At 43.6% G+C, this 23,828-nt stretch overlaps 1 protein-coding gene across 1 annotated transcript in view; it reads left to right on the forward strand.

Moving 5' to 3' along the window:
- The window catches only part of LOC149958636 (ATP-binding cassette sub-family C member 9-like), a 72,601-nt gene that overhangs the window by 26,153 nt on the left and 22,620 nt on the right, over positions 1-23,828 (forward strand). The window contains exons 11-17 of the mRNA XM_090165979.1: positions 2,820-3,027; positions 3,091-3,196; positions 4,488-4,586; positions 4,813-4,978; positions 6,131-6,268; positions 6,348-6,557; positions 21,748-22,159. Coding sequence (XP_090022105.1) covers positions 2,820-3,027; positions 3,091-3,196; positions 4,488-4,586; positions 4,813-4,978; positions 6,131-6,268; positions 6,348-6,557; positions 21,748-22,159 — 1,339 coding nt within the window. The remainder of the gene's footprint in view (positions 1-2,819; positions 3,028-3,090; positions 3,197-4,487; positions 4,587-4,812; positions 4,979-6,130; positions 6,269-6,347; positions 6,558-21,747; positions 22,160-23,828) is intronic.

Consider the following 23,828-nt stretch of genomic DNA (forward strand, 5'->3'; position numbering starts at 1 on the left):
TTACCCGTCAGAATTCAAATATGATATTATTATCACTAGAGTAACATGACTTTGGCCGATCACAATTTTTTTAAATAAAATGGTATTGATGAATTCATGATACGCCGTATTCGCCATTACTTATTAATATTTTGGTAAATTTTTAACTAGTCAAATTGACTGAGCCGCCAGATTTCGATTAATATTAGTAGTCCGGGAATTTATTTTAGTAGTCAAATGTCGTGATTAGTGCCTTATGTCCAACCCTGGTGAACATATTGTTCTTACGGCAATCACGAGGCTAACGGGGTGACACCCACATAATCATATAACGTTGGCTTGGTTTAATAAAGTCGGAACTCTAACTGAGTCGTAATTCTACTGACGACATTTTCTAATGTAAAAACGGACGATCTTTCCCCTAATTCTGTTAAAAATTAAATATAATTTAAAGTTATGGAGATATTACAATTTGAAAATACCGTATCTTGGTTACGATATTATTAATCCAGAAAAATGTTTAAAATTAATTTAGTAACTTCAAGTTACGATATTATTGATCTACAAAACTGGGTTGAAAAATGTAGTAACTTCAAGTTACGATATTATTGATCTACACAACTGGGTTGAAAAATGTAGTAACTTCAAGTTACGATATTATTGATCTACACAACTGGGTTGAAAAATGTAGTAACTTCAAGTTACGATATTATTGATCTACACAACTGGGTTGAAAAATGTAGTAACTTCAAGTTACGATATTATTGATCTAAACAACTGGGTTGAAAAATGTAGTAACTTCAAGTTACGATATTATTGATCTACACAACTGGGTTGAAAAATGTAGTAACTTCAAGTTACGATATTATTGATCTAAACAACTGGGTTGAAAAATGTAGTAACTTCAAGTTACGATATTATTGATCTACAAAACTGGGTTGAAAAATGTAGTAACTTCAAGTTACGATATTATTGATCTACACAACTGGGTTGAAAAATGTAGTAACTTCAAGTTACGATATTATTGATCTACACAACTGGGTTGAAAAATGTAGTAACTTCAAGTTACGATATTATTGATCTAAACAACTGGGTTTAAAAAAGTAGTAACTTCAAGTTCCGATATTATTGATCTACACAACTGGGTTTAAAAATGTAGTAACTTAAAGTTCCGATATTATTGATCTAAACAACTGGGTTTAAAAAAGTAGTAACTTCAAGTTACGATTTTATTGATCTAAACAACTGGGTTGAAAAATGTAGTAACTTGATATTTTCTATTTCAACATTAGATTTTAGTTTTTTAACTCATTGCAACTTGCTTTTCATATATATTATACCAAGAACCCATAGACGTACTAAGAACACGTAATCATAGCTTTAGCCCGTCGTTGAGCCTCCTAATATATATTTTCAAAATAAGCCCCGCCTTTTTATATTAAGTAACCAAAAAAATAAGCGGTCTAAGAACTACTTAAACCTAGGAGCAACAAACACAAGGAGAACGCAGCTAGCCTTTAAACACGCTAACGAAGGGGGTGTGTACGAATTTCATGGGACGAGCGTCACGAGCCTTTACGCTGAACGTTTCACGGGCGGAGGGGAAGACAATTTCCGAATTTTCCCCTCCCAACGGCAGCAGGCGCTAAAGCGTCTAGCCAATGAAAAACGTACACAAGAAAATCCACGACTTTTGACGGGTTGCGTTCTCCTTGTGTGGGGTGTTGAGTTTGTTGCTCCTAGCTTAAACTAACTAAAAACCTACTTAAAACCACTTAAAACCAACTCTAATTTCGCTTAATGGAGGACACTTAAAGCCAACTTAGAGCCAACTTGAAACTTGATAACGACAACTTAAAGCCAACTTGAATCCAGCTTAAAAATAATATGTAATTTTCTGTATATGTAAGGGTTCGCGCCTTCTTCTTAGAAGTAACAATAGTGGAAGAAGACTCAATAGCTCCGCCTCTTTAAAAACAATTGATTGGGAGGCGATCCAGCAAAATTTCCTTTCCTCTGTTGTTGGTACCGAGGGGTTGGTCACTCCACGAACTCGGTGTACACTGTCGTACCTCTGACTGTGCTAATAAGAGTTCTTTAAAATCCGTACCTTTAACAGTACTAAGTACGCGAACTCTGTGTACAGGTCATCCGAGAGTGACTTACCCATCGGTTGGTACAAAGAATATAAAGCCCCACGAATGGAAGGTGTAGCTCCGTCTAGTGGAACTTTTGCGCCTCTCTTTTTTAAAGAGAGACCGGGTTGCGTTAACCGTTTCCGAATACTCTGATTTGCTTTGCCGGAAGTTTCTAGCTCGGCCAAAACACGCGGCCAAAAATATCAATCCTTCCATTCCTGGGGCTTTATATTCTTTGGTTGGTACGTCTATGCGTTTTTGATTATACTCTAAAATAGTTTCTATTTTATACTTCTCTAAAATACCTGATTTAGTGTAAGGTTCTAAAACTTTAAAGTTACGACTTAATTAAACCTAGGAGCAACAAACACAACACCCCACACAAGGAGAACGCAACCCGTCAAAAGTCGTGCATTTTCTTGCGTACGTTTTTCATTGGCTAGAGGCCTGCTGCCGTCGGAATAGGGAAATTCGGAAATTGTCTTCTCCCCCGCCCGTAAAACGTTCAGCGTAAAGGCTCGTGACGCTCGTCCAATGAAATTCGTACACAACCCTTCGTTAGCGTGTTTAAAGGCTAGCTGCGTTCTCCTTGTGTTTGTTGCTCCTAGATTAAACCAAGCCAACGATAAATTGTTGTTGAAATTAGCTTATTGTAAAGTGAAGTGAACTCCCCTAACCGCAACTTTTCCTTTCAATTCGCAGCTGTACATTCACGAGAAAGAAGAATTGTCCAATCTGTCCAACAACCAATTCGTGTTCGACGATTCGGACGTGGTGTTTCTGCCCGAAATCCAAAATCACCTCCCACCGGAAGGTCCCGTTTCGATCTCCGTGCAAGACGCCAGTTTCACTTGGAGCTTGGACGAACGGGTTCCGGTGCTCAGGAATGTAGATCTTCAAATACCCAATGGTACGTGTCACGGTATCATTTATCCCAAAGAAAACCTACTATATCCGGGCATTTGAACCGTAGGTAAGCTAACTTGTCTAGTGGGACAAGTTGGTAGTGGTAAATCGTCACTACTCTGCGCCATGTTGGGGGAACTTACGGTGACGCGCGGTTGCGTTAAATGGTCCAGGTAAGAATGACTTTTACCGGGAAATTATATATTTATATACTAGGAATGTTTAATTCTCCATTACATTGTGTGCTACTTTCTAGTCTCTAGTTGATGTTATTTTTTATTTTTTTTTCACGACCGGGTGTCACCCCAAATCACGCCCAAACGGGTGGCACCCGGAGCGCCCACCCCCCACTAGCTACGCCACTGTCTCCTAGTAGAGCCAAAGCTTAATTTGTCAAATCAACGCGGAACGAAACCGATTTCTACGAGATATTGCTTCTATATCGCAATTTTCAGATATTTTAAGATAATTAGACAGATTAGGTTAACCTTTAATATTCCTTCGCCTAACAATCTGATTTTAAATTTTAGCTGATCCAGCATGCCAAGTAACCAATCTTAAAAGCAAATCAAAATAAACAGTTAATTAAATAATCTATTAGTTTACTATGAATTAAAATTAATTTCGGGTTTAAACTGTCTGGTTTGATCTCGTATCTGAGCTTAAATGTAGATCTGATATAGGTCTGATGATTTTCTCGGTTCAGATAACTGTTATCTGAGAATCGATTAGAACATGGATCAAGAATTTAAGGGGGCAGAAAGTTCGGTGTCAGTTTAGAAATGAAATGGATTCTAGTTAATTTGATTAAAAAAACCTTACTAGTTATTTTACTGAACACAATGGTTAATTGCCTCTACTTAAATTTTTAAAGAACAAATTTAAAAAATAAAAGGTCTAAATATTACTCAGCCTAATCATTTAACCGACAACAACGGCGCCATTTTGTCAAAATTGAACGTGAACGCTCCAGCTAGGAGCAACAAACACAACACCCCACACAAGGGGAACGCAACCCGTCAAAAGTCGTGGATTTTCTTGCGTACGTTTTTCATTGGCTAGACGGAAATTGTCTTCCCCCGCCCGTAAAACGTTCAACGTAAAGGCTCGTGACGCTCGTCCAATTAAATTCGTACACAACCCTTTGCTAGCGTGTTTAAAGGCTAGCTGCGTTCTCCTTGTGTTTGTTGCTCCTAGGCTCCAGCTTCGCAACGAAACTACGCCGAAAATCGACTTCAGCGACGTCAAGTTTGTCCACATTGAACTAAAATTAACCGTGATTTTCATATTCCCAGTATCAAACTATCAACGCGTGCTTTTTAAAACCTGAACAGTGAGTCCTCTTAGATTCTTGGTCCATGGTTAGTCCAGTCTTACTTAGACAATTCCAAGTGTATACGTATATAATTTCACACTGATACCAATTTAAAAGCTAAACATTGCTAATTACTAAATATGGTTTAGTTCTACACCAGCAGTAGCTTACGTGCCGCAAAAACCGTGGCTGTTAAACGCTACTTTTAAAGAAAATATTTTGTTCGGTCAACCTTATGACGGACGAAGGTCAGTTTTATGATTGTTTTCTGTTAAAGGCTTAGGTTTTCTTCTGCCTGTCACCCTTTAAATTAACTTTCCCTTCAAACAAATCCCCTGGCGGTAGGCCAACGTGTTCTACTGTTGGCCTACCACCAGGGTATTTGTTTGGAAGGGAAGTAAATTTAAAGGGTGACAGGCAGAAGAAAACCTAAGCCTAACCTGTGTTTTAACCGTACTAACAAGTTAAGTTTAGGTACCATCAAATCATTCAGGCTTGCGCCTTGCAACCTGATATCGATATTTTGCCTGGCAAGGATATGACTGAGATTGGAGAGCGAGGGGTCAATTTGAGCGGAGGTCAAAGGCAAAGAATTGCCCTGGCCAGGGCTTTCTATTCGCAAGCGAAAACTGTGCTTTTGGTAAGTATTAATATTATATTTTAAAAAATCACAAGGTCCCTAGAGGTCCTATAATTCCTATAAAAAACTATATTTTCAAAAATGTCTTATAACATCCTATATTTTTAGCAAAATTTCCAAAAAGTCCTATAAAATCCTATAATTTTGATATTTTGCCCATTGCAAACCCCGCCACTCATATCAATTGCTAGATCTAGCTATAGGATAAATTCCTATACAAAGTCATTCTAGTCTATACTTTTGTTATTGGTAACATGGTTAGAATATTTTGGTGAGGAAATGGTTAAATAGTTCATATTTTTTAAGTGAAAATCAAAGGTTTATTTCCCTAAATATAGATTTTGTTTTTAAATGCATAAAGTTAGTAAACGAAATAGCATATATAATCCTATAAAGTTATATAATTTTGAAAAAATAGTCCTATAACGTTTTAGAAATTTAATCCTATTTCTCCTTTTAAGGAATTGAAGATTTAAGACATAAATGCTATTTTCATTTACTCTTTTAGCATTTATATATTCATTTACTATTTCAACATTTATATATTCATTTACTATTTCAACATTTATATATTCATTTACTATTTCAACATTTATATATTCATTTACTATTTCAACATTTATATATTCATTTACTATTTCAACATTTATATATTCATTTACTATTTCAACATTTATATATTCATTTACTATTTCAACATTTATATATTCATTTACTATTTCAACATTTATATATTCATTTACTATTTCAACATTTATATATTCATTTACTATTTCAACATTTATGTATGTTTTTATAATAATTTACTATTTTAACATTTACAAATTTTTATAATAATTTACTATTTTAACATTTACAAATTTTTATAATAATTTACTATTTTAACTTTTACAAATTATTTTTATAATAATTTACTATTTTAACTTTTACAAATTATTTTATAATAATTTACTATTTTCAAATTTAACATTTATAAATAATTTTTATAATAATTTACTATTTTCAAATTTAATTTTTTCAAATTATTTTTATAATAATTTACTATTTTCAAATTTAATTTTTTCAAATTATTTTTATAATAATTTACTATTTTCAAATTAAACATTTATAAATAATAATTGACTATTTTCATGTCATTAAAACAATAATTAGGATGATCCATTATCCGCGTTGGACACTCACGTGGGCAGCCACGTGTTCGAGCAGGGCATAAAAACGATGCTGCTACGTCGTGGGCGCACTGTGGTGATGGTCACCAACAAGGTTGAATATCTTCCTCAGGCAACTAAGGTAAATTATTCACGTTCCGCTAACTTTTAACATGAATATTTCCCGAGTCTAATGGGGAAACTCGTGTTGATATCATCAGATCGTGGTGTTGGAAAACGGTCGCGTGAAGTACCAAGGCACGTTCACCGAGATTGAAGCGATGGACAAGGATCTGGCCTCGACTTGGAAGGCTTCGATGAGCGTCAAGGACAGAGTCAAGAAACCGCCCGACGAAGTGACGGTGCGCGAACGACACAAGCTGAACCGTATTCTTTCCCGACAAGTGCTCTATCGCAGTGGATCCACCAACGTAAGCCTAGCTCTTTCATTACGCGCCGTCACTGGGTCCGTTAAATCCAGGGTTGCCATTTTTTTGATTTTTTTTTAAAAAAATCAAATAAATCGATTTTTTTGACTTAAATCGGATTTTTATTGATTATTTTGATTTATTTGATTTTAATTAAAATTTCAAAGTTTTATATAATTTAGTATAATTATTTTACCTAAATCATATGTTTTAATTTTTAAAGACTAATATGAATAATTAATTTGTAAAATTTAAGCTAATAATCATATAGAAGTTTTTATTTTTTAAAACCTATCTTGGTACTTTACAAAACAAATTCGGCGTAGTCCCCAGCCACTGGTAGAATCCAATGCAACATTAGGGGGGAAATACAAGAAAGATTATAATTAAACCTAAATTATAGCAATTGGCCAGGTTTTTCTTTTTCAAAAATACTACATAAAAATTGATTTAAATCGTGATTAAAATCAAGTTGATTTAAATCAGCTAACCCTGGTTAGATCCAGGAATTACTAGTAGCTGTGTGTGGGCTACTTGAAAAACAATTATCACGCGGTGGTTCTACGCTTCGCCTATTATTAGTAGCGGATTAACAACCATCCGAGCCCCCGTCCCCTTTTGGCAAGTTCCGGGCCTCTAAGGTTTGAGAATTATTGGGACTTCGTCTCGGGCCGCCTTACCTTTTGGTAAGTTCCGGGCCTCTAAGGTTTGAGAATTATTGGGACTTCGTCTCGGGCACCCTTAACTTTTGGTAAGTTCCGGGCCTCTAAGGTTTGAGAATTATTGGGACTTCGTCTCGGGCACCCTTAACTTTTGGTAAGTTCCGGGCCTCTAAGGTTTGAGAATTATTGGGACTTCGTCTCGGGCCGCCTTACCTTTTGGTAAGTTCCGGGCCTCTAAGGTTTGAGAATTATTGGGACTTCGTCTCGGGTCGCCTTACCGTTTGGTAAGTTCCGGGCCTCTAAGGTTTGAGAATTATTGGGACTTCGTCTCGGGTCGCCTTACCTTTTGGTAAGTTCCGGGCCTCTAAGGTTTGAGAATTATTGGGACTTCGTCTCGGGCACCCTTAACTTTTGGTAAGTTCCGGGCCTCTAAGGTTTGAGAATTATTGGGACTTCGTCTCGGGCACCCTTAACTTTTGGTAAGTTCCGGGCCTCTAAGGTTTGAGAATTATTGGGACTTCGTCTCGGGCACCCTTAACTTTTGGTAAGTTCCGGGCCTCTAAGGTTTGAGAATTATTGGGACTTCGTCTCGGGTCGCCTTACCTTTTGGTAAGTTCCGGGCCTCTAAGGTTTGATAATTATTGGGACTTCGTCTCGGGACGCCTTACCTTTTGGTAAGTTCCGGGCCTCTAAGGTTTGAGAATTATTAGGACTTCGTCTCGGGACGCCTTACCTTTTGGTAAGTTCCGGGCCTCTAAGGTTTGAGAATTATTGGGACTTCGTCTCGGGCACCCTTAACTTTTGGTAAGTTCCGGGCCTCTAAGGTTTGAGAATTATTGGGACTTCGTCTCGGGCACCCTTAACTTTTGGTAAGTTCCGGGCCTCTAAGGTTTGAGAATTATTGGGACTTCGTCTCGGGTCGCCTTACCTTTTGGTAAGTTCCGGGCCTCTAAGGTTTGAGAATTATTGGGACTTCGTCTCGGGCACCCTTAACTTTTGGTAAGTTCCGGGCCTCTAAGGTTTGAGAATTATTGGGACTTCGTCTCGGGTCGCCTTAACTTTTGGTAAGTTCCGGGCCTCTAAGGTTTGAGAATTATTGGGACTTCGTCTCGGGCACCCTTAACTTTTGGTAAGTTCCGGGCCTCTAAGGTTTGAGAATTATTGGGACTTCGTCTCGGGCACCCTTAACTTTTGGTAAGTTCCGGGCCTCTAAGGTTTGAGAATTATTGGGACTTCGTCTCGGGCACCCTTAACTTTTGGTAAGTTCCGGGCCTCTAAGGTTTGAGAATTATTGGGACTTCGTCTCGGGTCGCCTTACCTTTTGGTAAGTTCCGGGCCTCTAAGGTTTGATAATTATTGGGACTTCGTCTCGGGACGCCTTACCTTTTGGTAAGTTCCGGGCCTCTAAGGTTTGAGAATTATTGGGACTTCGTCTCGGGTCGCCTTACCTTTTGGTAAGTTCCGGGCCTCTAAGGTTTGAGAATTATTGGGACTTCGTCTCGGGTCGCCTTACCTTTTGGTAAGTTCCGGGCCTCTAAGGTTTGAGAATTATTGGGACTTCGTCTCGGGCACCCTTAACTTTTGGTAAGTTCCGGGCCTCTAAGGTTTGAGAATTATTGGGACTTCGTCTCGGGTCGCCTTACCTTTTGGTAAGTTCCGGGCCTCTAAGGTTTGAGAATTATTGGGACTTCGTCTCGGGCACCCTTAACTTTTGGTAAGTTCCGGGCCTCTAAGGTTTGAGAATTATTGGGACTTCGTCTCGGGTCGCCTTACCTTTTGGTAAGTTCCGGGCCTCTAAGGTTTGAGAATTATTGGGACTTCGTCTCGGGCACCCTTAACTTTTGGTAAGTTCCGGGCCTCTAAGGTTTGAGAATTATTGGGACTTCGTCTCGGGTCGCCTTACCTTTTGGTAAGTTCCGGGCCTCTAAGGTTTGAGAATTATTGGGACTTCGTCTCGGGCACCCTTAACTTTTGGTAAGTTCCGGGCCTCTAAGGTTTGAGAATTATTGGGACTTCGTCTCGGGCACCCTTAACTTTTGGTAAGTTCCGGGCCTCTAAGGTTTGAGAATTATTGGGACTTCGTCTCGGGACGCCTTACCTTTTGGTAAGTTCCGGGCCTCTAAGGTTTGAGAATTATTGGGACTTCGTCTCGGGCACCCTTAACTTTTGGTAAGTTCCGGGCCTCTAAGGTTTGAGAATTATTGGGACTTCGTCTCGGGTCGCCTTACCTTTTGGTAAGTTCCGGGCCTCTAAGGTTTGATAATTATTGGGACTTCGTCTCGGGACGCCTTACCTTTTGGTAAGTTCCGGGCCTCTAAGGTTTGAGAATTATTAGGACTTCGTCTCGGGACGCCTTACCTTTTGGTAAGTTCCGGGCCTCTAAGGTTTGAGAATTATTGGGACTTCGTCTCGGGCACCCTTAACTTTTGGTAAGTTCCGGGCCTCTAAGGTTTGAGAATTATTGGGACTTCGTCTCGGGTCGCCTTAACTTTTGGTAAGTTCCGGGCCTCTAAGGTTTGAGAATTATTGGGACTTCGTCTCGGGCACCCTTAACTTTTGGTAAGTTCCGGGCCTCTAAGGTTTGAGAATTATTGGGACTTCGTCTCGGGCACCCTTAACTTTTGGTAAGTTCCGGGCCTCTAAGGTTTGAGAATTATTGGGACTTCGTCTCGGGCACCCTTAACTTTTGGTAAGTTCCGGGCCTCTAAGGTTTGAGAATTATTGGGACTTCGTCTCGGGCACCCTTAACTTTTGGTAAGTTCCGGGCCTCTAAGGTTTGAGAATTATTGGGACTTCGTCTCGGGTCGCCTTACCTTTTGGTAAGTTCCGGGCCTCTAAGGTTTGAGAATTATTGGGACTTCGTCTCGGGCACCCTTAACTTTTGGTAAGTTCCGGGCCTCTAAGGTTTGAGAATTATTGGGACTTCGTCTCGGGTCGCCTTAACTTTTGGTAAGTTCCGGGCCTCTAAGGTTTGAGAATTATTGGGACTTCGTCTCGGGCACCCTTAACTTTTGGTAAGTTCCGGGCCTCTAAGGTTTGAGAATTATTGGGACTTCGTCTCGGGCACCCTTAACTTTTGGTAAGTTCCGGGCCTCTAAGGTTTGAGAATTATTGGGACTTCGTCTCGGGTCGCCTTACCTTTTGGTAAGTTCCGGGCCTCTAAGGTTTGAGAATTATTGGGACTTCGTCTCGGGCACCCTTAACTTTTGGTAAGTTCCGGGCCTCTAAGGTTTGAGAATTATTGGGACTTCGTCTCGGGCACCCTTAACTTTTGGTAAGTTCCGGGCCTCTAAGGTTTGAGAATTATTGGGACTTCGTCTCGGGTCGCCTTACCTTTTGGTAAGTTCCGGGCCTCTAAGGTTTGAGAATTATTGGGACTTCGTCTCGGGCACCCTTAACTTTTGGTAAGTTCCGGGCCTCTAAGGTTTGAGAATTATTGGGACTTCGTCTCGGGCACCCTTAACTTTTGGTAAGTTCCGGGCCTCTAAGGTTTGAGAATTATTGGGACTTCGTCTCGGGTCGCCTTACCTTTTGGTAAGTTCCGGGCCTCTAAGGTTTGATAATTATTGGGACTTCGTCTCGGGACGCCTTACCTTTTGGTAAGTTCCGGGCCTCTAAGGTTTGAGAATTATTAGGACTTCGTCTCGGGACGCCTTACCTTTTGGTAAGTTCCGGGCCTCTAAGGTTTGAGAATTATTGGGACTTCGTCTCGGGCACCCTTAACTTTTGGTAAGTTCCGGGCCTCTAAGGTTTGAGAATTATTGGGACTTCGTCTCGGGCACCCTTAACTTTTGGTAAGTTCCGGGCCTCTAAGGTTTGAGAATTATTGGGACTTCGTCTCGGGTCGCCTTACCTTTTGGTAAGTTCCGGGCCTCTAAGGTTTGAGAATTATTGGGACTTCGTCTCGGGCACCCTTAACTTTTGGTAAGTTCCGGGCCTCTAAGGTTTGAGAATTATTGGGACTTCGTCTCGGGCACCCTTAACTTTTGGTAAGTTCCGGGCCTCTAAGGTTTGAGAATTATTGGGACTTCGTCTCGGGCACCCTTAACTTTTGGTAAGTTCCGGGCCTCTAAGGTTTGAGAATTATTGGGACTTCGTCTCGGGTCGCCTTACCTTTTGGTAAGTTCCGGGCCTCTAAGGTTTGATAATTATTGGGACTTCGTCTCGGGACGCCTTACCTTTTGGTAAGTTCCGGGCCTCTAAGGTTTGAGAATTATTAGGACTTCGTCTCGGGACGCCTTACCTTTTGGTAAGTTCCGGGCCTCTAAGGTTTGAGAATTATTGGGACTTCGTCTCGGGCACCCTTAACTTTTGGTAAGTTCCGGGCCTCTAAGGTTTGAGAATTATTGGGACTTCGTCTCGGGCACCCTTAACTTTTGGTAAGTTCCGGGCCTCTAAGGTTTGAGAATTATTGGGACTTCGTCTCGGGTCGCCTTACCTTTTGGTAAGTTCCGGGCCTCTAAGGTTTGAGAATTATTGGGACTTCGTCTCGGGCACCCTTAACTTTTGGTAAGTTCCGGGCCTCTAAGGTTTGAGAATTATTGGGACTTCGTCTCGGGCACCCTTAACTTTTGGTAAGTTCCGGGCCTCTAAGGTTTGAGAATTATTGGGACTTCGTCTCGGGCACCCTTAACTTTTGGTAAGTTCCGGGCCTCTAAGGTTTGAGAATTATTGGGACTTCTTCTCGGGTCGTCTTACCTTTTGGTAAGTTCCGGGCCTCTAAGGTTTGAGAATTATTGGGACTTCGTCTCGGGCACCCTTACCTTTTGGTAAGTTCCGGGCCTCTAAGGTTTGATAATTATTGGGACTTCGTCTCGGGACGCCTTACCTTTTGGTAAGTTCCGGGCCTCTAAGGTTTGAGAATTATTAGGACTTCGTCTCGGGACGCCTTACCTTTTGGTAAGTTCCGGGCCTCTAAGGTTTGAGAATTATTGGGACTTCGTCTCGGGCACCCTTAACTTTTGGTAAGTTCCGGGCCTCTAAGGTTTGAGAATTATTGGGACTTCGTCTCGGGCACCCTTAACTTTTGGTAAGTTCCGGGCCTCTAAGGTTTGAGAATTATTGGGACTTCGTCTCGGGTCGCCTTACCTTTTGGTAAGTTCCGGGCCTCTAAGGTTTGAGAATTATTGGGACTTCGTCTCGGGCACCCTTAACTTTTGGTAAGTTCCGGGCCTCTAAGGTTTGAGAATTATTGGGACTTCGTCTCGGGCACCCTTAACTTTTGGTAAGTTCCGGGCCTCTAAGGTTTGAGAATTATTGGGACTTCGTCTCGGGCACCCTTAACTTTTGGTAAGTTCCGGGCCTCTAAGGTTTGAGAATTATTGGGACTTCTTCTCGGGTCGTCTTACCTTTTGGTAAGTTCCGGGCCTCTAAGGTTTGAGAATTATTGGGACTTCGTCTCGGGCACCCTTAACTTTTGGTAAGTTCCGGGCCTCTAAGGTTTGAGAATTATTGGGACTTCGTCTCGGGTCGCCTTACCTTTTGGTAAGTTCCGGGCCTCTAAGGTTTGATAATTATTGGGACTTCGTCTCGGGACGCCTTACCTTTTGGTAAGTTCCGGGCCTCTAAGGTTTGAGAATTATTAGGACTTCGTCTCGGGACGCCTTACCTTTTGGTAAGTTCCGGGCCTCTAAGGTTTGAGAATTATTGGGACTTCGTCTCGGGCACCCTTAACTTTTGGTAAGTTCCGGGCCTCTAAGGTTTGAGAATTATTGGGACTTCGTCTCGGGCACCCTTAACTTTTGGTAAGTTCCGGGCCTCTAAGGTTTGAGAATTATTGGGACTTCGTCTCGGGCACCCTTAACTTTTGGTAAGTTCCGGGCCTCTAAGGTTTGAGAATTATTGGGACTTCGTCTCGGGTCGCCTTACCTTTTGGTAAGTTCCGGGCCTCTAAGGTTTGAGAATTATTGGGACTTCGTCTCGGGCACCCTTAACTTTTGGTAAGTTCCGGGCCTCTAAGGTTTGAGAATTATTGGGACTTCGTCTCGGGTCGCCTTAACTTTTGGTAAGTTCCGGGCCTCTAAGGTTTGAGAATTATTGGGACTTCGTCTCGGGCACCCTTAACTTTTGGTAAGTTCCGGGCCTCTAAGGTTTGAGAATTATTGGGACTTCGTCTCGGGCACCCTTAACTTTTGGTAAGTTCCGGGCCTCTAAGGTTTGAGAATTATTGGGACTTCGTCTCGGGCACCCTTAACTTTTGGTAAGTTCCGGGCCTCTAAGGTTTGAGAATTATTGGGACTTCGTCTCGGGTCGCCTTACCTTTTGGTAAGTTCCGGGCCTCTAAGGTTTGAGAATTATTGGGACTTCGTCTCGGGCACCCTTAACTTTTGGTAAGTTCCGGGCCTCTAAGGTTTGAGAATTATTGGGACTTCGTCTCGGGTCGCCTTACCTTTTGGTAAGTTCCGGGCCTCTAAGGTTTGATAATTATTGGGACTTCGTCTCGGGACGCCTTACCTTTTGGTAAGTTCCGGGCCTCTAAGGTTTGAGAATTATTAGGACTTCGTCTCGGGACGCCTTACCTTTTGGTAAGTTCCGGGCCTCTAAGGTTTGAGAATTATTGGGACTTCGTCTCGGGCACCCTTAACTTTTGGTAAGTTCCGGGCCTCTAAGGTTTGAGAATTATTGGGACTTCGTCTCGGGCACCCTTAACTTTTGGTAAGTTCCGGGCCTCTAAGGTTTGAGAATTATTGGGACTTCGTCTCGGGTCGCCTTACCTTTTGGTAAGTTCCGGGCCTCTAAGGTTTGAGAATTATTGGGACTTCGTCTCGGGCACCCTTAACTTTTGGTAAGTTCCGGGCCTCTAAGGTTTGAGAATTATTGGGACTTCGTCTCGGGCACCCTTAACTTTTGGTAAGTTCCGGGCCTCTAAGGTTTGAGAATTATTGGGACTTCGTCTCGGGCACCCTTAACTTTTGGTAAGTTCCGGGCCTCTAAGGTTTGAGAATTATTGGGACTTCGTCTCGGGTCGCCTTACCTTTTGGTAAGTTCCGGGCCTCTAAGGTTTGATAATTATTGGGACTTCGTCTCGGGACGCCTTACCTTTTGGTAAGTTCCGGGCCTCTAAGGTTTGAGAATTATTAGGACTTCGTCTCGGGACGCCTTACCTTTTGGTAAGTTCCGGGCCTCTAAGGTTTGAGAATTATTGGGACTTCGTCTCGGGCACCCTTAACTTTTGGTAAGTTCCGGGCCTCTAAGGTTTGAGAATTATTGGGACTTCGTCTCGGGCACCCTTAACTTTTGGTAAGTTCCGGGCCTCTAAGGTTTGAGAATTATTGGGACTTCGTCTCGGGTCGCCTTACCTTTTGGTAAGTTCCGGGCCTCTAAGGTTTGAGAATTATTGGGACTTCGTCTCGGGCACCCTTAACTTTTGGTAAGTTCCGGGCCTCTAAGGTTTGAGAATTATTGGGACTTCGTCTCGGGCACCCTTAACTTTTGGTAAGTTCCGGGCCTCTAAGGTTTGAGAATTATTGGGACTTCGTCTCGGGCACCCTTAACTTTTGGTAAGTTCCGGGCCTCTAAGGTTTGAGAATTATTGGGACTTCTTCTCGGGTCGTCTTACCTTTTGGTAAGTTCCGGGCCTCTAAGGTTTGAGAATTATTGGGACTTCGTCTCGGGCACCCTTAACTTTTGGTAAGTTCCGGGCCTCTAAGGTTTGAGAATTATTGGGACTTCGTCTCGGGTCGCCTTACCTTTTGGTAAGTTCCGGGCCTCTAAGGTTTGATAATTATTGGGACTTCGTCTCGGGACGCCTTACCTTTTGGTAAGTTCCGGGCCTCTAAGGTTTGAGAATTATTAGGACTTCGTCTCGGGACGCCTTACCTTTTGGTAAGTTCCGGGCCTCTAAGGTTTGAGAATTATTGGGACTTCGTCTCGGGCACCCTTAACTTTTGGTAAGTTCCGGGCCTCTAAGGTTTGAGAATTATTGGGACTTCGTCTCGGGCACCCTTAACTTTTGGTAAGTTCCGGGCCTCTAAGGTTTGAGAATTATTGGGACTTCGTCTCGGGTCGCCTTACCTTTTGGTAAGTTCCGGGCCTCTAAGGTTTGAGAATTATTGGGACTTCGTCTCGGGCACCCTTAACTTTTGGTAAGTTCCGGGCCTCTAAGGTTTGAGAATTATTGGGACTTCGTCTCGGGCACCCTTAACTTTTGGTAAGTTCCGGGCCTCTAAGGTTTGAGAATTATTGGGACTTCGTCTCGGGTCGCCTTACCTTTTGGTAAGTTCCGGGCCTCTAAGGTTTGAGAATTATTGGGACTTCGTCTCGGGTCGCCTTACCTTTTGGTAAGTTCCGGGCCTCTAAGGTTTGAGAATTATTGGGACTTCGTCTCGGGCACCCTTAACTTTTGGTAAGTTCCGGGCCTCTAAGGTTTGAGAATTATTGGGACTTCGTCTCGGGTCGCCTTACCTTTTGGTAAGTTCCGGGCCTCTAAGGTTTGAGAATTATTGGGACTTCGTCTCGGGTCGCCTTACCTTTTGGTAAGTTCCGGGCCTCTAAGGTTTGAGAATTATTGGGACTTCGTCTCGGGCACCCTTAACTTTTGGTAAGTTCCGGGCCTCTAAGGTTTGAGAATTATTGGGACTTCGTCTCGGGTCGCCTTACCTTTTGGTAAGTTCCGGGCCTCTAAGGTTTGAGAATTATTGGGACTTCGTCTCGGGTCGCCTTACCTTTTGGTAAGTTCCGGGCCTCTAAGGTTTGAGAATTATTGGGACTTCGTCTCGGGCACCCTTAACTTTTGGTAAGTTCCGGGCCTCTAAGGTTTGAGAATTATTGGGACTTCGTCTCGGGTCGCCTTACCTTTTGGTAAGTTCCGGGCCTCTAAGGTTTGAGAATTATTGGGACTTCGTCTCGGGTCGCCTTAACTTTTGGTAAGTTCCGGGCCTCTAAGGTTTGAGAATTATTGGGACTTCGTCTCGGGCACCCTTAACTTTTGGTAAGTTCCGGGCCTCTAAGGTTTGAGAATTATTGGGACTTCGTCTCGGGTCGCCTTACCTTTTGGTAAGTTCCGGGCCTCTAAGGTTTGAGAATTATTGGGACTTCGTCTAGGGCACCCTTAACTTTTGGTAAGTTCCGGGCCTCTAAGGTTTGAGAATTATTGGGACTTCGTCTCGGGCACCCTTAACTTTTGGTAAGTTCCGGGCCTCTAAGGTTTGATAATTATTGGGACTTCGTCTCGGGACGCCTTACCTTTTGGTAAGTTCCGGGCCTCTAAGGTTTGAGAATTATTAGGACTTCGTCTCGGGACGCCTTACCTTTTGGTAAGTTCCGGGCCTCTAAGGTTTGAGAATTATTGGGACTTCGTCTAGGGCACCCTTAACTTTTGGTAAGTTCCGGGCCTCTAAGGTTTGAGAATTATTGGGACTTCGTCTCGGGCACCCTTAACTTTTGGTAAGTTCCGGGCCTCTAAGGTTTGATAATTATTGGGACTTCGTCTCGGGACGCCTTACCTTTTGGTAAGTTCCGGGCCTCTAAGGTTTGAGAATTATTAGGACTTCGTCTCGGGACGCCTTACCTTTTGGTAAGTTCCGGGCCTCTAAGGTTTGAGAATTATTGGGACTTCGTCTCGGGCACCCTTAACTTTTGGTAAGTTCCGGGCCTCTAAGGTTTGAGAATTATTGGGACTTCGTCTCGGGCACCCTTAACTTTTGGTAAGTTCCGGGCCTCTAAGGTTTGAGAATTATTGGGACTTCGTCTCGGGTCGCCTTACCTTTTGGTAAGTTCCGGGCCTCTAAGGTTTGAGAATTATTGGGACTTCGTCTCGGGCACCCTTAACTTTTGGTAAGTTCCGGGCCTCTAAGGTTTGAGAATTATTGGGACTTCGTCTCGGGCACCCTTAACTTTTGGTAAGTTCCGGGCCTCTAAGGTTTGAGAATTATTGGGACTTCGTCTCGGGTCGCCTTACCTTTTGGTAAGTTCCGGGCCTCTAAGGTTTGATAATTATTGGGACTTCGTCTCGGGACGCCTTACCTTTTGGTAAGTTCCGGGCCTCTAAGGTTTGAGAATTATTAGGACTTCGTCTCGGGACGCCTTACCTTTTGGTAAGTTCCGGGCCTCTAAGGTTTGAGAATTATTGGGACTTCGTCTCGGGCACCCTTAACTTTTGGTAAGTTCCGGGCCTCTAAGGTTTGAGAATTATTGGGACTTCGTCTCGGGCACCCTTAACTTTTGGTAAGTTCCGGGCCTCTAAGGTTTGAGAATTATTGGGACTTCGTCTCGGGTCGCCTTACCTTTTGGTAAGTTCCGGGCCTCTAAGGTTTGAGAATTATTGGGACTTCGTCTCGGGCACCCTTAACTTTTGGTAAGTTCCGGGCCTCTAAGGTTTGAGAATTATTGGGACTTCGTCTCGGGCACCCTTAACTTTTGGTAAGTTCCGGGCCTCTAAGGTTTGAGAATTATTGGGACTTCGTCTCGGGTCGCCTTACCTTTTGGTAAGTTCCGGGCCTCTAAGGTTTGAGAATTATTGGGACTTCGTCTCGGGCACCCTTAACTTTTGGTAAGTTCCGGGCCTCTAAGGTTTGAGAATTATTGGGACTTCGTCTCGGGCACCCTTAACTTTTGGTAAGTTCCGGGCCTCTAAGGTTTGAGAATTATTGGGACTTCGTCTCGGGTCGCCTTACCTTTTGGTAAGTTCCGGGCCTCTAAGGTTTGAGAATTATTGGGACTTCGTCTAGGGCACCCTTAACTTTTGGTAAGTTCCGGGCCTCTAAGGTTTGAGAATTATTGGGACTTCGTCTCGGGCACCCTTAACTTTTGGTAAGTTCCGGGCCTCTAAGGTTTGAGAATTATTGGGACTTCGTCTCGGGCACCCTTAACTTTTGGTAAGTTCCGGGCCTCTAAGGTTTGAGAATTATTGGGACTTCGTCTCGGGTCGCCTTACCTTTTGGTAAGTTCCGGGCCTCTAAGGTTTGAGAATTATTGGGACTTCGTCTCGGGCACCCTTAACTTTTGGTAAGTTCCGGGCCTCTAAGGTTTGAGAATTATTGGGACTTCGTCTCGGGCACCCTTAACTTTTGGTAAGTTCCGGGCCTCTAAGGTTTGAGAATTATTGGGACTTCGTCTCGGGCACCCTTAACTTTTGGTAAGTTCCGGGCCTCTAAGGTTTGAGAATTATTGGGACTTCTTCTCGGGTCGTCTTACCTTTTGGTAAGTTCCGGGCCTCTAAGGTTTGAGAATTATTGGGACTTCGTCTCGGGCACCCTTAACTTTTGGTAAGTTCCGGGCCTCTAAGGTTTGAGAATTATTGGGACTTCGTCTCGGGCACCCTTAACTTTTGGTAAGTTCCGGGCCTCTAAGGTTTGAGAATTATTGGGACTTCGTCTCGGGCACCCTTAACTTTTGGTAAGTTCCGGGCCTCTAAGGTTTGAGAATTATTGGGACTTCGTCTCGGGTCGCCTTACCTTTTGGTAAGTTCCGGGCCTCTAAGGTTTGAGAATTATTGGGACTTCGTCTCGGGCACCCTTAACTTTTGGTAAGTTCCGGGCCTCTAAGGTTTGAGAATTATTGGGACTTCTTCTCGGGTCGTCTTACCTTTTGGTAAGTTCCGGGCCTCTAAGGTTTGAGAATTATTGGGACTTCTTCTCGGGTCGTCTTACCTTTTGGTAAGTTCCGGGCCTCTAAGGTTTGATAATTATTGGGACTTCGTCTCGGGACGCCTTACCTTTTGGTAAGTTCCGGGCCTCTAAGGTTTGAGAATTATTAGGACTTCGTCTCGGGACGCCTTACCTTTTGGTAAGTTCCGGGCCTCTAAGGTTTGAGAATTATTGGGACTTCGTCTCGGGCACCCTTAACTTTTGGTAAGTTCCGGGCCTCTAAGGTTTGAGAATTATTGGGACTTCGTCTCGGGCACCCTTAACTTTTGGTAAGTTCCGGGCCTCTAAGGTTTGAGAATTATTGGGACTTCGTCTCGGGTCGCCTTACCTTTTGGTAAGTTCCGGGCCTCTAAGGTTTGAGAATTATTGGGACTTCGTCTCGGGCACCCTTAACTTTTGGTAAGTTCCGGGCCTCTAAGGTTTGAGAATTATTGGGACTTCGTCTCGGGCACCCTTAACTTTTGGTAAGTTCCGGGCCTCTAAGGTTTGAGAATTATTGGGACTTCGTCTCGGGCACCCTTAACTTTTGGTAAGTTCCGGGCCTCTAAGGTTTGAGAATTATTGGGACTTCGTCTCGGGTCGCCTTACCTTTTGGTAAGTTCCGGGCCTCTAAGGTTTGAGAATTATTGGGACTTCGTCTCGGGCACCCTTAACTTTTGGTAAGTTCCGGGCCTCTAAGGTTTGAGAATTATTGGGACTTCGTCTCGGGCACCCTTAACTTTTGGTAAGTTCCGGGCCTCTAAGGTTTGAGAATTATTGGGACTTCGTCTTGGGCACCCTTAACTTTTGGTAAGTTCCGGGCCTCTAAGGTTTGAGAATTATTGGGACTTCTTCTCGGGTCGTCTTACCTTTTGGTAAGTTCCGGGCCTCTAAGGTTTGATAATTATTGGGACTTCGTCTCGGGACGCCTTACCTTTTGGTAAGTTCCGGGCCTCTAAGGTTTGAGAATTATTGGGACTTCTTCTCGGGTCGTCTTACCTTTTGGTAAGTTCCGGGCCTCTAAGGTTTGATAATTATTGGGACTTCGTCTCGGGACGCCTTACCTTTTGGTAAGTTCCGGGCCTCTAAGGTTTGAGAATTATTAGGACTTCGTCTCGGGACGCCTTACCTTTTGGTAAGTTCCGGGCCTCTAAGGTTTGAGAATTATTGGGACTTCTTCTCGGGTCGTCTTACCTTTTGGTAAGTTCCGGGCCTCTAAGGTTTGAGAATTATTGGGACTTCGTCTCGGGCACCCTTAACTTTTGGTAAGTTCCGGGCCTCTAAGGTTTGAGAATTATTGGGACTTCGTCTCGGGCACCCTTAACTTTTGGTAAGTTCCGGGCCTCTAAGGTTTGAGAATTATTGGGACTTCGTCTCGGGCACCCTTAACTTTTGGTAAGTTCCGGGCCTCTAAGGTTTGAGAATTATTGGGACTTCGTCTCGGGTCGCCTTACCTTTTGGTAAGTTCCGGGCCTCTAAGGTTTGAGAATTATTGGGACTTCGTCTCGGGCACCCTTAACTTTTGGTAAGTTCCGGGCCTCTAAGGTTTGAGAATTATTGGGACTTCGTCTCGGGCACCCTTAACTTTTGGTAAGTTCCGGGCCTCTAAGGTTTGAGAATTATTGGGACTTCGTCTCGGGCACCCTTAACTTTTGGTAAGTTCCGGGCCTCTAAGGTTTGAGAATTATTGGGACTTCTTCTCGGGTCGTCTTACCTTTTGGTAAGTTCCGGGCCTCTAAGGTTTGATAATTATTGGGACTTCGTCTCGGGACGCCTTACCTTTTGGTAAGTTCCGGGCCTCTAAGGTTTGAGAATTATTAGGACTTCGTCTCGGGACGCCTTACCTTTTGGTAAGTTCCGGGCCTCTAAGGTTTGAGAATTATTGGGACTTCGTCTCGGGCACCCTTAACTTTTGGTAAGTTCCGGGCCTCTAAGGTTTGAGAATTATTGGGACTTCGTCTCGGGCCGCCTTACCTTTTGGTAAGTTCCGGGCCTCTAAGGTTTGAGAATTATTGGAACTTCGTCTTGGCCCCCTACCTTTTGGCTAGTTCGGGCCCCTTGGCTTAAGCCTACTCAGCCTATTGGTTAAGCCACCACTGCTAGACACAAGCGACTAAACGTAACAACGATATCAGTTGCAATGGCTACATATCAGGGTTGCGTTAGTTTTTTTTTCGGGCTCTAGTCGGTCTTCTAACCGGGCCCCAAAGTAGCATTTTATATTTTCCCTAAAAAACTGTAAGGAAACCAACTTACATTGCCTAATAAATAACACGGCCCTGCTACAGATTATCCGTGGCCAGTGGGAGATTAATTACCTCTAGGGCCCGTAGGCTCGAGATTTTTTATGTAACCTGACTTCGGTTAGGCCTCGTCTCGGGTGGGCCCGAACCTTTTTGTAAGCGCCCGGCCGTAGCCTACTCATTGGTTAATCCACCATAGCTAGAAAGTTGGCAAGGTATGCTATGGCCTATCTTGAAACCTATCAAGGAGGGGGCCAACCGCCGGAAACCTATCAAAAATTTCCCCATCAATTTTAAGTAAACTAATGTATGATAATTAATTTTTGAATTCCTCAAAATCCTTTCAGAAAATTTTAATTTTGATTAAAATATAACTAGTGTCATCTAGGAGCAACAAACACAACACCCCACACAAGGAGAACGCAAAGTCGTGGATTTTCTCGCGTACATTTTTCATTGGCTAGACGCTTTAGCACCTGCTGCCGTCGGAAGGGGGAAATTCGGAAATTGTCTTCCCCCCGCCCGTAAACCGTTCAGCGTAAAGGCTCGTGACGCTCGTCCAATGAAATTTGTACACAACCCTTCGTTAGCGTGTTTAAAGGCTAGCCGCGTTCTCCTTGCGTTTTTTGCTCCTAGGTGTCATAATATAAAATAAGGGTCCAAAAATCCTTCTAAGAGACCAAAATTGGCTAGTTCTGACGTATGCCGTCTTGGTTTAACGCAGGAAATGAAGCTAGCGAAGAAACCTCGGATGGTGTCGCTAACCCGTCAAATGTCGCACGACCCGTCGAGTCCCCTGCCGTGCCACGACATGGAGAGCCACGACAACCCGTGGACGTTCTCGATGAGCTCCGACTTCTCCGAGCGCGCCGCCAGCCAGATGCGCGGCATGAACGAAGCGGTGCAGTCCTTCGACAGCCTGCACTCCAAGTCCAGCGGCAGCTCCGGGGTCTTCATGCGCCACTCGTGGCGGAAACCTCCTTCCCGACTCAACTCGCGGATCTCGGCGCCCACTTCGGACATGATCGAGGAGGAGAACGAGGAGGAAGAGCAGGACGAAAAGGACGAGAAGGACGAAAAGACGTCCGTCACCGCCACCATCGCTTCCTGCGATGACGTCAAGGACAAGGAGCACTGTAAGTTACCACCATTGAATTGGGAATAGCTAGGCTAGGCTAATCAAAGAGTATGGAGGTAATAGAGATAAAACAACCGGGAGAGGTCTGCATCCCGAAATGGCGCTGCGGTAGCTATTTTGAAGCTCGGTTTCCAGAGGTTTTCTCCCATTGTCAACCCCCTTCGTTGCGGACCTCTCCCGGTTGTTTTATCTCTATTACCTCCATACTCTTTGGGCTAATACCCGAGTCACCACCTGGGTGACCAGACTTTCTTTATTTTCCTATGTTTTTAATGCCTTCCTATAATTTCCTTTATTGTCCACCCATTTTCCTATAATTTCAAAGTCTTTTGAAAAGAAAGTACTTTTTTGTACGTGTCATAGAACATCTAGTGAAACCCCTTGCCACTTTCGAACAATATCTTGAAATGTACGGGCTTTTGTAAATATTATTTTCATTTTTTTTAATAATCAGCTAGGCTAATACCCAAGGCACCACCATAGGCCTAAGTCATCAAGCGACTTTTAAATTCGCTAAGTGATCCAATAATGCAAGAAAGCAGTGTACAAAGAATTATCAATATTCTAAGTTATTTGAGTCAAAGTATACCGATATTCAATAATTACCTTATTATTTTCCTATAATTCGTCCCTAAAATTCCTATTTTTTCTGTAAAATTTCCAAAGCTTTTCCCTAGTCACCCTGGGCACCTAAGTCATCAAGCGACTTTTAAATCCGCTAAGTGATCCAATAATGCAAGAAAGCAGTGTACAAAAAATTATCAATATTCCAGGTGATTCGAGTCAAAGTACACCGATATTCAATAATTACCTAATTATTTTCCTATATTTAGCCTTATAGTTTCCTATAATTCGTCCCTAAAATTCCTATTTTTTCTGTAAAATTTCCAAAGCTTTTCCCTGGTCACCCTGGGCACCTAAGTCATCAAGCGACTTTTAAAGCCATTAATTCGGGTGGCCGGGTTACAACGCGTAGGAGGGTGGTCGCAAGCCCGGCATGCCACGCGAGCCAACAGCTCCCTGCACTCACTATTACCGCTAGAATGAAATAGGCGCGTTCGGGAGTCATGGTTTCGAGAGACAAATTCTGAAATTTCGAGTCGTCGCACTCAGCCGTCAACCAGGGTTGGACATAAGGCACTAGTCACGGCATTTGACTACTAAAATAAATGCCCTAACTACTAAAAAACCTGGGGGCTCACTAGTTAATTTGACTAGGGAAAAATGTACCTAAATATTCATAAATGATAGGTAGATTTTTTTTCACCTGTTCTGGGTTTTTTGAGCAGGTTAAAAAAGTGTAGCCCTATGACGTCATTTAACTCCAATTCGGTCTTGACGAAAAAAACGAGTTGGAGTAAGAAGGGAGTAGTTAAAGGTTAAAGGTTATTTATAAAAAGCTTGCCCGTCATGTTTTCGTGAAACGAAATTTAAGCAGACGACAAAGCTAGATTACTCCTTTCGAGGAGGAGGAGTAAAAAGTGTAACCTTAAAGCTCTGGAACCAGCGAACAAAATTCGGGACAGGGTAAATCTTACCCCGAGAACAGGCGAATATAACGTCTTAGGGTAAAAAGTTTACACTTTTGGTCCTCGGACAAGCGAAAAATTCTCGGGACCTCATAACCCGCGTACGCACATTTGTCATAATTTAATTTCGTACCAATT

The sequence above is a fragment of the Leiobunum rupestre genome, chromosome 2 (assembly GCF_980474605.1).
Source record: "Leiobunum rupestre chromosome 2, qqLeiRupe1.1.hap1, whole genome shotgun sequence".
In the NCBI taxonomy this organism is placed as follows: domain Eukaryota; kingdom Metazoa; phylum Arthropoda; class Arachnida; order Opiliones; family Sclerosomatidae; genus Leiobunum; species Leiobunum rupestre.